This window comes from Leopardus geoffroyi, chromosome D1 (assembly GCF_018350155.1).
Source record: "Leopardus geoffroyi isolate Oge1 chromosome D1, O.geoffroyi_Oge1_pat1.0, whole genome shotgun sequence".
In the NCBI taxonomy this organism is placed as follows: domain Eukaryota; kingdom Metazoa; phylum Chordata; class Mammalia; order Carnivora; family Felidae; genus Leopardus; species Leopardus geoffroyi.
Genome location: NC_059329.1, coordinates 73,219,489 through 73,235,457, shown reverse-complemented (window position 1 = coordinate 73,235,457; position 15,969 = coordinate 73,219,489). Strand labels below are relative to the sequence as shown.

Below are 15,969 nucleotides of genomic sequence, written 5' to 3'. Positions count from 1 at the left end.
TGTGGGCCTTGAACTCATGACCCAGAGATCAAGACCTGAGCTGAAATCAAGAGTTGGATGCTGAACCGAATGAGCACTCCAGGCGCCCCTACTTGCTAAATTATTTTGATGCTGGTGGCCCATGGGTCCTGATGGCCAGTCTGGAGTTGGGGTCTGACTTTGAAAGCATTGATACTATTAGTGGATGGAAGATAAAGATGGTCTTGTCTCCGGCATGGAGATAGAACTGCTATGTAAAGACAGAACCAGAATGTGGATTCTCCACATTCCAATCAGAATGAGTTTGTTTATAGAATCCTGAAGGTCAGAAGCTCTTGGGAGGTCAGCTCAGCCCCCCTTAGGCATCCTAGAGACACAGGTGCTTGTCATTTTTAAAGGTCTGGATGGAGAGTCCATTAGAACACCTAACTTGGGAAGTTACCAACTTTAATAAAAGCTTCTGGAGAAATGCAGACTTCCCATCACTAAACACCCTTGCCCCCCTCCCCCCCCCCACTTCCTTTTCCTCACTGTTACAATTTTGTCCACTTTTGCGACGGTAGTCTCTTTTCTCCTCCCAAAATATCTCTGTAGCTAATCTCAATTCCATCCACTTTTCAAGGAAAAGATACTCATTTTTTTCAAGGGTCACTTTCCCCCTCTGTAGATAGCATTTTCTGGATGTCCTAAGGACTGCTTGCTTGTCTTAAGTGGTGGGTGCAATGTCGGGGTGGCCGGACGTTCCTGGAAGCAGGCACAATGTGCTTTAGGCATTGAGAGGAAGCGAGGATTCCTATGAACCAATGTGGTGATTCCTACACTTATTAAATACTTACTAAGTGTCTATATTGTGTCAGAGGCCGTGACAGACTGCAGTTACAGCGGCAAGCAAGACAAATGTGGTCCTGTTTGTGAAGAGCTTATGGTTGAGTAGGGAAGATAATTAAACAAGAGCTTACAAATGTGATAAATGTTCATGGTAGAAAAAACATAGGGTTCAATGGGAGTTGATAAAAGAGGGTTCTAACCTGGCTTAGGGATTGTGGGAGGCCTCTTCATCCTGGGAAGGGATGTTGTTTAAATTGTCTCAGTTGTCCAGTCAAGGTGCCCCCACCTGAGCAAAGACCTGGGGGTGGGGGGGTAGAGTGTGGAGGATCTATACTAGTTGAGTTAGAAAGAAAAATGAAGCACACCAGATGGATTCTGGAGATACTTGGGAGGTAAAATTGACCGGACTTGGTGATTGATTGACTGTGTTGGGGATGAAAGAAAGGGAAGACTTTCCTGAGGTGTCTGGTCCTAAATTGGAGGAAGGGGGGATTTAGATAAGTGTAGATAAGTGTGCACGTGCGTGCCATCAGTCACAGCTGAGGGAAGGGTGATGAGCTTTGGTGGGGTCGGAGGGCAAGAGGGACTGACTTTTAGCAGAGGTTTATGAAGGGGAGTGTGGAGATAAGGTGGGAGAGGGAGTTGCAGCCAAGTATCTAAATTGCTTCCTCCTGAAATACACCCAGATTTACCATCTGGTGGAGCTCTCAAGGGTGAGTGAGGCACAATTTCACCTCACAGAAACCCAGTTTTAAAGATGCCAACAAATAAGATTCCTGATTTGTTCCCTTAGGGGAGCTTAATTTTGTTGTGTAGTGTGTTATGTGGTGAAGAAAAAAGACTGAGATGACCATTTGTGTGTCCTTTACACATCAGCTCTCAGATTAATGTGGGTGGAAAAAGGAAAACTGGCTCTTTTCTTTTTCTTCTCGAAAGAGTGTCTGTTAAGGCGTCATTGACTCCTTTCACCAGAGCTTCCACTCTGGGTTCTTTTTTTTTTTTTTTTAATGTTTATTTATTTTGAGAAAGAGAGTGAGCATGTGAGCAGGGGAGGGGCAGAAAGAGAGGGAGAGAGAGAGAATTCTAAGCAGGCTCCACACTGCCAGTGTGGAGCCCAATGCAGGGCTTGATCCCATGACACTGGGATCATGACGTGAGCCAATATCAAGAGTCAGATGCTTAACTAAGCCACTTAGGTTCCCCCCCCCCCCCCCCCGCCCCGCCAACTCTGGCTTCTTGAATTGAATTGAATCCTTCCAGAGCAGTGGTTTTCAGGGTGGTCTCTCCACCAGCATCACCTGGGAACTTGTTAGAGATGCAAATTCTTGAGCGCTACTCCAGACCTACTAAATCAGAGTCTCTGGAGGTAGCACTCCATAACCTGTATTTTAGCAGGCCTTCAGGTGCTTCTGATTCAGGTAAAAGTTTAAGAACCACTGAACAACTTGCTAATTTACCTCCTAAATTACTCCCAGATTCTTCCTTTCATCCTTAAATCTCCTCCAGATACCTGTCATTCTCTGGGCCGTGGTGACAATCTTAGATGGATTTTAGTCAAATAATTGTGGGCTCCTTCTTGTATGGGAAGAAAAACAAACAGGTCCCCATGGTAGCTTCCTTTAGAGCATTACTGTGTGAACAGGTAACACCTCTCCTCCAGTGTTGGCAGGTGGGGTTTACCAAAGCTGCTTGGTGTAACAGGTGCATGCCCATCAAAAGATGATTTCCCGGGGCGCCTGGGTGGCGCAGTCGGTTAAGCGTCCGACTTCAGCCAGGTCACGATCTCGCGGTCCGTGAGTTCAAGCCCCGCGTCGGGCTCTGGGCTGATGGCTCAGAGCCTGGAGCCTGTTTCCGATTCTGTGTCTCCCTCTCTCTCTGCCCCTCCCCCGTTCATGCTCTGTCTCTCTCTGTCCCAAAAATAAATAAACGTTGAAAAAAAAATTAAAAAAAAAAAAAAGATGATTTCCCGCCTTACATATTGGAAGCAGGGAGAAGAGAAATAACGTGAAAGCTATGATCAGTGGATCCAGAGGGCATGAACTCTGAGCATTCTAGTTTCTGTGTCAGTAATACAGGATGGGCTAGGGTCTGCTGTGGTAACAACAACAAACAATCTCAGTGATGTGAGACAATTAAGGTTTATTTCTCGCTTGTGCTCCATGTCCATCACAGGTCCCCTGAGGGATTCTGCTCTATCATCTTTACTGAGGGAAGCTCCATCTCTGTGCTTCCATGATTGGCAAAGGCAAGAAGAGGGGAACTTGGTGAATTGTGCACTGCTCTTTCACATTTCATTGGCTAAAGCAAGTCAAATGGCCACTTTAAGGGGCCAAGAAAGTACATTTCTATCATGTACCTGGGAAGAGTATCAGAAATATTTCTTGGCCATCACTAATGACTACACTTAATGATCCACACAGTTCAGATTTATTAAGGGAATCAGGACCTTTTGAGTCTGTCACTGACAAGCTTATTTTGCTGCATGATTAGAGGGTTTGATTTCTCATTTCACCTTTTCTGTTGTCAGAACCCCCAAGGCAGGTGGGTATCAGCCAACAGGTCCTACACGCTTGTTCCCCAGGGGACACTTCTATACACCAAAGCCACCAGGCACATGGAAATCTCACTTGGAAGAGCTAATATGAGCTCAGGCTGCATTAATAAAAGTACAAGATATAGAGAAAGGAAGACAATACTTCTGGTATACTATGGTGATTGTGGACTACTTCACTCATTCATTCCAAGTTTACAGAGCATCAAAGACATGCCAAACCCCAAATATTTTGATCTGGGTACTAAATTTTAAGAGGGATGTTGAACAATTGAGATTGCCCTGGGGAAGGGGACCATTATGGTGAGGGGTCTGGAAACCCTGTCCTGTGACCTCTCATATTTAGTCTGCATGAGAGAAGATGAAGGAGGATGTACTGTAAGTCTTCAAGAAGGGCTGGCACGCAGAGATGAGGTCCATTTGTTGCACGGCTGCAGAGGCAGGCATCAGGTCAATGAGAAGAATTATAGGCGGGCAAATTTTAGCTCAGTTCATAATTTTCTAAGAAAGAGATTTTTCAACAGCCCTTGTTTCAGTATCTAGAGTTTCATCTTTAACTTTAAATGAGATAAGCTACCTCCTAGAATAAGACTTGACTTTTTCCATTAATAATAATATTATTATTTTTACAACGAACACTTAGAGCCCTTATTATTTACTGCCAGGTACATTTCTAAGTACATTTCCCCAACAGCCCTTATTATTTATTGCTAGGTACATTTCTTTTTTTTTTTTTAATATATGAAATTTATTGTCAAATTGGTTTCCATACAGCACCTAGTGCTCATCCCAAAAGATGCCCTCTTCAATACCCATCACCCACCCTCCCCTCCCTCTCACTCCCCATCAACTCTCAGTTTGTTCTCAGTTTGTTTTTTTTGGGGGGGGGTATTGACCTATATTTTTATTTTTTTTTTATTATTTTTTTCTTTGTTCATGAGTTTATTTATTTATTTTGTTAATATATGAAATTTATTGTCAAATTGTTTTCCATACAACACCCAGTGCTCATCCCAAAAGATGCCCTCTTCAATGCCTGTCACCTACCCTTCCCTCCCTCCACGCCCCCCCCCCCCATCAACTCTCAGTTTGTTCTCAGTTTTTAAGAGTCTCTTATGCTTTGGCTGTCTCCCACTCTAACCTCTTTTTTTTTTTTTCCTACCCCTCCCCCATGGGTTTCTGTTAAGTTTCTCAGGATCCACATAAGAGTGAAAACATATGGTATCTGTCTTTCTCTGTATGGCTTATTTCACTTAACATAATACTCTCCATTTCCACCCACGTTGCTACAAAGGGCCAGATTTCATTCTTTCTCATTGCCACGTAGTACTCCATTGTGTATATAAACCACAATTTCTTTATCCATTGATCAGTTGATGGACATTTAGGCTCTTTTCCATAATTTGGCTATTGTTGAGAGTGCTGCTATAAACCTATAAACATTGGGGTACAGGTGCCCCTATGCATCAGTACTCCTGTATCCCGTGGGTAAATTCCTAGCAGTGCTACTGCTAGGTCATAGGGTAGGTCTATTTTTAATTTTTTGAGGAACCTCCACACTGTTTTCCAGAGCAGCTGCATTGCCAGGTACATTTCTAAGTACATTTCCACAACAGTCTTATGAGGAAGATACCATTATAGTCATGGATACTGAGGCACAGAGAGGTTAAGAGTCTTGCCAAAAGTCACACAGCTAGTAAGTGGCAGTTAGGATTTGAATCCAAATGGTTTGGCCCCAGATGCTGTGCCTCCAACCACTCCAATACTGCCTGTCATTTGAGTGGTTTTCAAGAGATAGTCCTCTTCCTTGGCTGTACTTAAGTGTTGTTGTGCCAAATAGGCTAGAGATTTTAATTGTATCTGCAGTAATGACATTTGATCTTGTAACTTCATGCTTGCTTGAAAGACGCCAGGCCTCCTTAGTAGTCTTTTCTCCAGAAAATGTTCTCGAGCCTTTCTACAGGGCCTCATTTCCAGTGATTGGAGCATTTGAGCTCCTCCTCTTCAGTCTCTTTTCCTGATTCTCTGTGGTTTTCTTGAATTGGAGCTTGTGGTTGGCCTTTGCGGCTTCACGGGACACAGGCGGGAGCCCTCCTAAAGAGGTAGCCTTGGCACAAGGAACTTCCAGGCTGCGGTTCTGGTGGTTGGTGCTATGCACAGGAGCGTTTTCTCCTCAGAGCCGGGCTGTCCAGGAAGCCGCTGACAGCCGCCTCCGCTGCTCTTGGGGAAGAGGAGAGAAGCATTCCGGAGCCGTGACGCTGGCAGCTGACTGACAGCAGGCTGTGTACACTGATCCCCAGGCTCTGTCAAGCGTTTGATGTTGAGGTGGGGCCTAGTTGAGAGAGAGTATGTGCTCTGGAAGTTCAGAAGCCTGCTGCCACGCTCAGAAGCCAGCTGTAAGGCACCCAAAATCTCCCAGATTCCTTAACCCCAAGGGGACCCGTGCCTGGTCTGCTTCTCCTGGCATCCTAGTGAGGTTAGCTTGTTCCTTCCGTTGGAGTCTGAGCAGCCCCCTGTTTTCTCATTGGATTGTTTGGAAAAGAAACCGTAAGTTGGAATTGCCTGGAATGTCATGAGTGGTGTTTGGAGGATACCACTCCAAAAGATATCTTGCTGAAGGTAAGAATTACCTTCAGCGGTTCATTTTGCAGTTGCAGGGCAATACTCTTCAAGGCATGTGCGGACTGGGGGTGGGCTATCTCCTGCTGCTAGGAGACGAGAGGCTGACTCCTGTTCCTCCTGCGGTTTCAAGTTGGTAAGAATTTGCAGTGAGAGATAAAGAGCACAGGATAAGGGTGGGGGCACACTACAACTCTGAGCTTGGAGGAGTCTGTCCTGTTGTTCATCTGCTGAGCCCCGGACTGTGTGGCTGATATAACCAGCACCTTGTCTCTCCAGAGTGGCAGTCTTGGGCTAGCTTTGCCTGTTGCATTTGGTTGCCATGGCAGCAGAAAAAAATGATGAAAAATGGAAACACCTGGCAAGCAGATGCAGAAACTCAACTGTTCAGTTTTCCTTCCTGGTCTAGGAGTCGGCATTTGTGACAGTCACAGGTAGGGGAAGAGGTGGTGATGGTGTTCTTAGTTCATTCAGACACCTGGTTTTTGACTTGGCTTTTGGTGTCGAAGTTCCCAAGGGCATTAGCACTGGGGATGCAGTCATTACCAGGCAGCAGTCACATCTCAGGCTCTGTCTGTGGGGGATGAAAATGCTGCAGTGGTGGCTTGGCTGTGTGTGGAGGGTAAGCTGCTGCTTGCAAACAGTCATTTTGTTTCTTCCCGCGAGTACCCTTCTTGTCCTCCTCTTTTATTTCCCGAGTCTGGAAAGTGCCAAGATCTCCATTAGAAAGGGCTGTTTTCTAGTGAGGGTCGTGGCTGCCTGGTAAATCAAGAGAAGCTGATGTAGGCTAGAGGAGGGCTTGCCAGTGTCTTGGGTTAGAATTGTAGTATCTCTGAAATAGCAAAGCAAAAGTGGAAGGAACAGTAGAGGTCAAGGTCTGGTTCTTCCCCAGCACAGATAGAAGCATGGAACCTGGACAGTAGACAGCCCAAGAAACTGGTCCAAGGTCACACGGCTGAGCAGGACTCAGGCTGAGTTCAGAACAGTGTTTGGGTTTGGGGATGGGGAGGGGAGCCCATGAGGCTCACTAAGTTATTTTCATCCCAGGTGAGGGGTGCTCTTTGGGCTGGTTTCCAGCTCCTGAGGTGGGGTGGGATGAGGGTGTGTTCCAGAGGGGAGTTGCAGGGAGGGGAAAGAACACAGAAAGCCATAGTTGAGTAACAAGGCAACAGTTGCTGAATGAAAACCCGTGTCAGACAGCCTCCCCCAGGGTGTTGGGAGTATACAGTGAGCGTTGGCGGTCTGTGTGTGTCTCTTTCTCTGAGAAGAGGGGGTGTGGAGGTGTCTGCCTGCTTGGGACAAGAACTTTCTTTTATTACTGCTTTTCATTGTGCATTGCTTTCCCCAAACCCCTTAGGTGGTGGGTGTGAGCACTTTAAAAAATTTGCTGGTTGTTAGTGAGTATGCCTCTTCTCATACACCCTGCTCTCATAGCATTAATTTTAGCTGAGCTCTCTGTGTGGAATACTTGAGGACAGAACATGAATTTGGGGACCTATTTTCCCCCCAAAGAATTGATGGGATACAAGTGACATCTAATAACATCTTCTCAATAAAGGATTCCCAATTCCCAATAGCTTTCTAACCTCCTGGGGAAAGAATAGGAGCCCAGTTCCCCACAAGTTTATTGTACTTTAAAGGAGCCCCACGTGGATAAGGTGCTCATAGAGGTGTTTATAGGAAATGATTGTTTAGAAGTTAATTGTTTGGCACTTTGAATTTTCTGGAGAGAAGTGCCTTGGAAATAAAAATAGAATGTACCTGAGATTTAAGTTCTGGCGTGTCCACTGGTAAAGCCATGACGGTGCTTTTCATTTAGTGCTGCGCTCATAGTTTTTAAGATGTTCTTTCACTCCACACAACCACCTTGTGAGATGAGAGTAGTTTTCACCCTATTTTGTAAAAATGGAAACTGAGGCCCAGAGAAATGATGTGACTTGTGAAGGAGTGACTAAGCTGCGGAGCTTTGTTGAGACCCAATTATTCCGGGCTCCTGGGCTTTCCACCACTCCAGGATCCTCTTGGTTTGGGGATTGGTCCTTGGGGCTGAGAAGAGCAAAAGCCTGCTTCTGTCAGACCCTGGGACTTGCCATGGGGTGGTGTCTCTTGTGAAGACCAGGTTTTGGAGTCCAGCTTCTGTCTTGGGCAGTTATTAATCTGTCGTAGCCTCAGTTTACCTCACCTGCAAAATGGAGATGGTAAAACTGGCTTTTCAGGGTTAAGTGCAATAATGTAGTCTAACTCCCTGGCACACAGTAGGTGGTGGGCAAGTACAGCTCCGTCCCTCTGCTTGCTTGACTTTGTGTACTCACATTAAGGGTTGGTGATTCTTGGCTTGGTGACATACTTATTATGACAGCAATAGGGTAGAAAAGGGTCTTGCTGTGATCCCACTTCAGCTTGCTCCTATTCATAATGTTAACCAAGAGGCAGCCAAGGATCCCACTAACCAAACTCACCTAAATTCAGACCCAACAGAAAAAAAAATTCTGAATTTATAACCTCCCTCTTACTACATGTGTCAGTGTTCTATGCATTTACTCCTGGATTGCAGGTAGCAGAAGCAGTTCCTTTTAGAAAGGGGGAAATTGAGGGACATGGAAAGTGATTTCCTGTCCAGGCTCACTTGACACATCCTTGAGGAAGTTTGGAGTAGAATGAAGTCACTTTCCTACTGGCTTTCTCCAGACTGATTTTTGTCTAGTCCTAACTTCTTTTTTTGTTCATTTCGGCTGAGAGGCAGTTAAGACTCTAGCTCACTGTTTTGAACTTCAGCCCACACCCCTCCAGCAAAATAATCAGCATTCATGTAGCCCAAGCCAAGGAAAGAGATGTCTTTGTTCAGATCGTTCCACTGTACTTTGGGAATCCAGATAGTACAGAAACCTGGCAAACAGGCTTTTAAGTTAATAGATTTTATTTAATGACACCAAGAGTCTGTCTTCCCATAGCGTGTGCAGGTTTTTCGGTCTCCTCTCTTGGGATCTGTGTGACTCATGTGCCTGAGGGCATGCTGTTAACTGAACCACCTTTCACAGCGGCTCAGCTCAGGGGCACAGGCTCTTTTCTGGGGGAGGGGAAGGTTCTTGAGTGAAACCTGTCAGGAGACATACCTCAGTCTGAGGAATTGAGGACAAGTCAGTGTCTGCCCCACCAGGCTTTTAAGTGGGGAACACACCTATAAGGTGATTCTTTTAGTATCTCTCTTCAGGAGGCTATACACATAACACTATTTATATTCCCACTTCTCAAAACAGTGTGGTAAACAACCTCCAGAACTTTCCATCAGAGCCAGCTTTTCAGCCAAGTCAGAAAATTGTTTTTGAGACTTTTTTAAAAAGTTTATTTATTTTTAGAGGCGGTAGGGAGCAGGGGCAGAGAGAGAAGGAGAGAGAGAATCCCAAACAGGCTCTGTGCTGCCAGTGCAGAGCCTGATGCAGGGTTCAAACTCATGAACTGTGAGGTCATTACCTAAGCTGAAACCAAGTGTCAGACTAAGCCACCCAGGCACCCCAAGACTTTTTTATATCCTTGTTTTTGGGTACCAAATGGTGTCCCAAGCATGACCACCACCTGTTTTTGTTTTCTTTTTTTCTTTTTTTTTTTTTTAACTAGTTGTAATTCCAGATAACATCTAGTTATTTCCAAAAGTCGTATTCACCTTTGGAAGAGACCTGGGAGATCATTACCGACACTGAGGAGATTCAGAGGAACATCCTCTGAAGGCAGATCTTGCCACTTGACTGAGTGAGTAGCTGTGTGCACCTTGTTCTTTCAGAGAGCAAGGTCAGGGACTGCCAGCTAGAGATGGAGACTGTTGCTCCAGCTGGGAGCTGTCCCTGCCCATGGTGAGCCCTGATGAAGACACTGTTTATAGAGACAACATGGTTCCCTCTCTGGGGCAGATTTAGTTTGGGCTATTTCTCCTAACAAGCCAGCTTTCTCTGAGTGTGGCTGAGTAGAGGTCTCTATAGAAGAATGGAATTGTCTTCATGGTTTTCCTCCTCCTCCTCTTGTACTCTGCCCCCCCCCAACCCCCCCCCCCCCACTGTGGTCCACTGTCCCTCACTAATGTTCAGTGTTGGGACCACAGCCAGTCCTTCTCCAGCTGAAATCTGTTCATAATTGGCTTCCTAGGTGGTGATTGTAACCCTTTCCTCATCCACCCAAGTCTGTAGGACAGCACTGTTGTCTGGAAGAGCTTCCTGGCCAGCCAGCATCCCCGAATGGGATTGGGGACATGAGACTAGAAAGCAGGAGGTGATTAGAGTCAGAGCTCAAGATTGTACAGAAGTTGTGCAAATGGCTGTCCATCCTGGATTTTCTGGACCAGTCACACATCCAGATAGTCTTTCCTTTGTCTCACAGAGGAGGAACATATGACTCTTGATCTCGGGGTTGTGAGTTCAAGCCTTATGTTGGGCATAGAGTTTATTTAAAAAGAAATAAAAATAAAGAAAAAATAAAATGATGTGGATGTTTTTAAAATAATGGAGAAAATGTTTGCATTATGTTTTAAAAATCAAAATGCGAAATCATAAACACAGTGTGATCACAGTTATATAAAAAGAAAAAAACACTCTTCTCTCCCCTACCCCCCAAAACCCAGACGTATAAAAAAGAATGGAAGTATATATACCAAGTGTTAAAAATGGTTTTCCTTTGGGTAGCCAGACTATGGTAATTTTTTTTTCTTTTTGTTTAGCTTTTTTTCTTATATTTCCCAAATATTCTATAATAATCCTCTATCAGTATTTTAAGTGGGAGCAAATTAAACTTGATAAAATCTCAAACAAATATTGTCGGACTTTGTGTCCTGAATTCTGGCTCCAAGATACAACTGCCATAACTGATGCAACCCAAGAAGTCATCTTTGTCTCAACCTCTGGACATCTGAAAGTCAGGCAAGACTAGGTTCCAGGCCGACGTTTTGGGCATAGTTCTGCCTGGAGGCAGGGACTGGACAAGGCAGCCTCTCAGGGCCCTTCTCACCCCCGGTTGGCGATTATCTTTTTGCTGCATGCAGCCTCTGCCAGCAGTGAGCTGAGTGCGGTGACATTCTCTGAGTGGGGAGCAGTAACAAAAGTCTGGCTGAGATGGAGGCCGGGGGCGGGGAATCTGGGGTGAGTGCCTGAGTGGATAAGGAGCCAGTGATCTTTCTGCCTGGTGAGACTTGCACCCCGAGCTGCCAAGCATCCAGCAGAGCTCAGCCCTTTGGAAAGCCAGTCCCACTGCAGTGGTCCTGCCGCTGGCACAGTGTGGAGAGCACGGTGGTTACGGCTACTTCTGTGAAGAAGTAGAGGTGCAGGGTTTCGGGGCTCTGTCTTGGGGTGCAGGAAGGATCACTTATCCTTCGAGCAGTAATGGTTTTGAAGGAGGCAGCACATCTCCAAGGTGGAAACTAGGACTTTCCCTGGTGGCACCTGTGTAAAAGTGAGCCTGGTGAACGGACAGCCAGAGGGCTGCTTCCTGTCTGGATCCTCCTTCCTCTCAGGCTCCTAGCCCCGGCCTTCAAGTCAGATTGTCTCCGCTCCTCAGGGAAGAGAGCCTCAGTTTACTGCAGCTGCCTGGGTCCTGTTGCCTGTAGAGAACCCAGCCACAGAACAATGAGACGTATGCTTTGAGGACGGCTTGCTGATCCTGGAGTTAGAGTTTGGGAAGCAGGCATCAAGCTGTTTGAGGATAGGCATTGAATTTGTTGCAGGCATTTGCTGCTACCCGGGCTTTGAAAGACTCTGGCAAATGCTGGGGATCTGTGGAGGCAGGTGAGAGGGGTTCTCTGTAGTGTCTCTTGAATGTCATATGGAGATGTTCCCAGAGATCTGGCTCTCCCAGGGCAGGTGGAGCTTCTCAATGGGAAGCATGGTGTCACCCGGTGCTGTTGGGGATGCACTGAGGGGGATCTTCATTGGGGACCCAGGCATGTCTCATTGCTTCCTGTTTCCAGGCATGGCACAAGGGGTTAATATCTCTGATGGTTCTATTTTGGGGTAAAAGAGTGTTCCTAGAATAGGACTCTTTGTTGAGTGATCTATTTTGGGAGGCAAGCCCCACTGGCGTTTATGTAAGTGATTTTCTGTGTGTATCTAGGGGTGTGGATGTGTGCGCAAGTGATTTCTTGTTACTAATTATAAACAGCTTCTTTTGGGAGCCAGGGAAATGGAGGGGTGTGTGTGCGTGTGTATGTAAGGAGTATGGGTTGTTTGTGTAAAAAGTGGTACAACTGTTGGTGCCCATCTGATGGGGCAGTTGCCACAGATAACCCGAGTAAGAGCGTAAATGTGGGGACCTTAGGACAGCAGGCAGGAATGATGGCCTTGGCCCCTTGGTGGGTTGTCAGGCCATGGAGGTGGACCATCTGTTATCCTCTAGACTCCCTGAAGCACATGGACATTGTGGTCTTCTGGATGCAGTCTAGACTCAGGTGGTCTCCAAAAGATCAGTCGTGGGTTGTCTGAGGCATATCAACTGGTTCTTGTCTGTGATAAATCTCAGATTCCACTTTCAGTGCAGCCTGGTACTTACTGGACTTTCCCGTGTTTTCCCACAGGCCACATCCACATATGTCGAAGCAAGAGAGAAACCAAAGACCGTCCAGCATGGTCAGTGAAACATCCACAGCTGGAACCACGTCGACCGTGGAGGCCAAACCTGGCCCCAAGGTGAGCTCCTGGCCACTCATTCCTTCCTTCCACCCTTACTATTTTGCAGATGCCCACGGACTGTCACTATTATTTTGTGAGGGAGGCTTGTAAGAAGTATCCTCCCCAAATGACAGATCAGGAAATGGAAACCAGTTGGGGTTATGTCACTTGTCCAAGAAAACAGGTGATTGCTGGCAGAACCAGGATTGACACCTAGGTCCCCGTGTGCAGTCTTCATTTTTCTGGCTTGTCTTGGGAGGGCTGTGCCTCTGTTCACAGGTGTGTTAGAGACTGCCTGGTGAGATTTGTGACAGGTGGTCCTGAGGAAAGGTGAGATGTGGGAGCATTGAGGAACAGGGAAGAGAACCGGCATTGCAGAGAAGGGGTGAGTGCTAAGGACTGAACCCAGATAGGAAGGGGTAGATGTCTGGAAATTGGCAAAATTTGTGACTGAAAAGTAGCTTTGCTCCAGAAAGACTAGGACATATTAGGACCAATAGCTGCTGGTGAAAGTTGATTGAAAAATCCCTTTAAATGTTTTTTTCTCTGTGAGCTGGATGGGAAGCTTGCTAGGTCTTGGATTTGCCTTTTAATTGAAATGCTGTGGCCATGTGCCCACCTATTCCAGTCTCTTTCGATCAAGGTGCTGCTGCTTGGAATAAGGCGGAGGAGCCCGCAGCTCTCTTATCATGCAGGTGCTTTTTGTGACTCCATAATTTCCCCTGCTGCTAGAATTCAAGTCTGCTTTTTCCTAGATCATGAAGTCCAGCAATAAAGTCCACAGCTTTGGGAAGAGGGACCAGGCCATCCGGAGGAACCCCAATGTTCCAGTGGTGGTGAGGGGGTGGCTGCACAAGCAGGTGAGGAGACTGGGAAGGGAGAGTGAGGGAGGGGAATGACTCTTGCTGATTGTCTTCCTTATTCTGGCTCCTGGGAGCTGCAAATAGACTCCTAATAAGCTCTCTCTTCCTGAGTTCATCTGAGGCAGGTTTGTCTGCTCAGTGGTTACACCTTGCCTCCCCAAACCCACTTGACCACATGGGCCCCCAGTGCTACTGGCTGCCCTGGGACCCAAGCACTAGTGTGGGTGGGTCACACAAATCTAGCCTTCCTGCCAATCCCCTGCCGGCACTTGCCTTTGTTATCATTTGGCTGAAAAACCCCATCTTTTCCTCTCCCCTAGTCTAGCACACATATCTAGCTCCCCTAGCCCCTCGGATTCCAAATCAGCCAAATCCAGCTCATTGCCTCCTCACCCCAAAACAGACACATCTCTCACCTGTCCTATTATTGCCCTCAGTCTCTCACATATCATACCATCCGAAAAACACACATCAAACACCAAGGGCAATGATGTGGATTTTTACTAAAGGCTCTACAAGAAGACAGAGGAGGGCATTATGTTGCACGCCACACAGAAGATATCCCTAGAAGTCCCCTTGAAATCTGTCTCCCTCAGTCTCCCCTTGGTAACTCCCATAGCTCTCCAGCCACCTCTGTCAGACACTGTGCTGATACCTCTCTCAATGGTACCCTTTTCCCTAATGGCTGTGTCTCTTTCCTTGCCTCTCTGCCCATCTCTTTTACCTGAGTAACCTGGCTTTCCCATCTGCATCCTCATCCCCATTAAACAAAAGCATGCTCCTTTGAAATGTGGAGGGAGAGGGAAAGGGCTATAAGTAATTCTTCTCCCCAGCCCCCACTGTGGCTGTGCTGGAACTCTAACAGCAACCTGTGTGGAGTACTATGGACACACGGCACAGAGAATGTAGCTCTCTTTGGGGGGAGTCCTGAAAGGCTTCCCGGAGGAGGTGACATTTGTGCTAGGTGTGGAAGGATGGAGAGGAGTTTTCCAAATAAAGCAAGATCTTAGAGATAATGTGGTTAGTACAGAAGATATAACCAAGAAATGTATGAATTCAGCAAGTTAAATTTGTTTTTAGCACTTTAGTAAGTAGAGAATGAACAAACTTCATCTTGTGCTTAGGTTTAGAAACTGTAATAACTTTGTTATTTTTTTAAAATTTAAACTTGTTGAAAACTTTTGCAGAAGGAAAACAGTTTTAACAGCTAAAAGCAAGTTCTGGAATTTTCCTAGATTTGGGAGAAAAACGGACCTTGCAACACTACTATTTTCCTGCTCTGGCCTAGTTTTTTTAGAATTTTCACAATCACCTAAAATATTTTTAATAAATGTATTTTTTAATTTTATTTTAAAGTTTATTTTGGGAGAGAGAGAGGGCATGAGAATGTGTGTGAGTAGGGGCAGGGCAGAGAGGGAGACAAAATCCCAAGAGAATCTCTGTGCTATCAGTGCAGATCCTGATACAGGGCTCAAACCCATGAACTGTGAGATCATGACCTGAGCCGAAACCAAGAGTCAGATGCTTAACCAACTGAGCCACCCAGGTGCCCCTTGATTTAGATTTTAGATGAGTAAAAATAGATTCACAGTATGAGACTATTAGATAGCAAGATAATCCAAGTCTTTTTACACTGAGTGGAAGGCAAATCCATGACAAAATCAGCCCCTTATGATCGAGAATTGAACTCCATCAAATGAGAACTTTGCCTCAATGATTAATTGGCTAACTTAAATTCCTTTGTTCCATACTATGTAAATAAATTTTCTCATCAGCATAAATATTTTTACAGAATAGCACCCAAGTAAATAAATAGCTTCCTTTTTGTTAAAAGCTGATTTCTTTTGGTTTTTAATTATTATTATTATTTTTTTTTTTTAACATTTATTTATTTTTGAGACAGAGAGCATGAACAGGGGAGGGTCAGAGAAAGAGGTAGACACAGAATCTGAAACAGGCTCCAGGCTCTGAGCTGTCAGCACAGAGCCCGACGCGGGGCCCGAACCCACGGACCGCGAGATCATGACCTGAGCTGAAGTCAGACGCTTAACCGACTAAGCCACCCAGGCGCCCCTAATTATTATTATTTTTAATGTTTATTTGCTTTTGAGAGAGAGAGAGAGAGAGAGAGAGACAAAGTGCGAGTGGGAGAGGGGCAGAGAGAGGAGACACAGAATCCGAGGCAGCTCCAGGCTCTGAGCTCTCAGCACAAAGCCTGGCACGGGGACTCGAACCCACGAACCTTGAGATGGTGACCTGAGCTGAAGTCAGATGCTTAATGGACTGAGCCACCCAGGCTCCCCAAAAGCTTATTTCTTTCATGGAAGAACTGTATTTTTGAATCCATATCTTCCTTTCTAAAAGAAGGATACTTACATTAATCTGTTTCCAGGACATACATAAAACTTCCTTGGGATAAACCATCATTGAATCTAAATTTTCATGTCCTATAAAAAAATGGCCATGCAATAAAAATTCATTAATT

At 45.8% G+C, this 15,969-nt stretch overlaps 1 protein-coding gene across 15 annotated transcripts in view; it reads left to right on the top strand.

The window, feature by feature from the left end:
- The window catches only part of PLEKHA7 (pleckstrin homology domain containing A7), a 221,099-nt gene that overhangs the window by 131,231 nt on the left and 73,899 nt on the right, over window positions 1-15,969 (top strand). For all 15 annotated transcript variants that reach the window (XR_006714108.1, XM_045484647.1, XM_045484645.1 and 12 more), the window contains 2 exons: window positions 12,528-12,639; window positions 13,377-13,481. Coding sequence is in view for 14 of the 15 variants with exons in the window: in XM_045484647.1 (XP_045340603.1) it covers window positions 12,528-12,639; window positions 13,377-13,481 (217 nt within the window). In the remaining variant the exon portion in view is untranslated. The remainder of the gene's footprint in view (window positions 1-12,527; window positions 12,640-13,376; window positions 13,482-15,969) is intronic.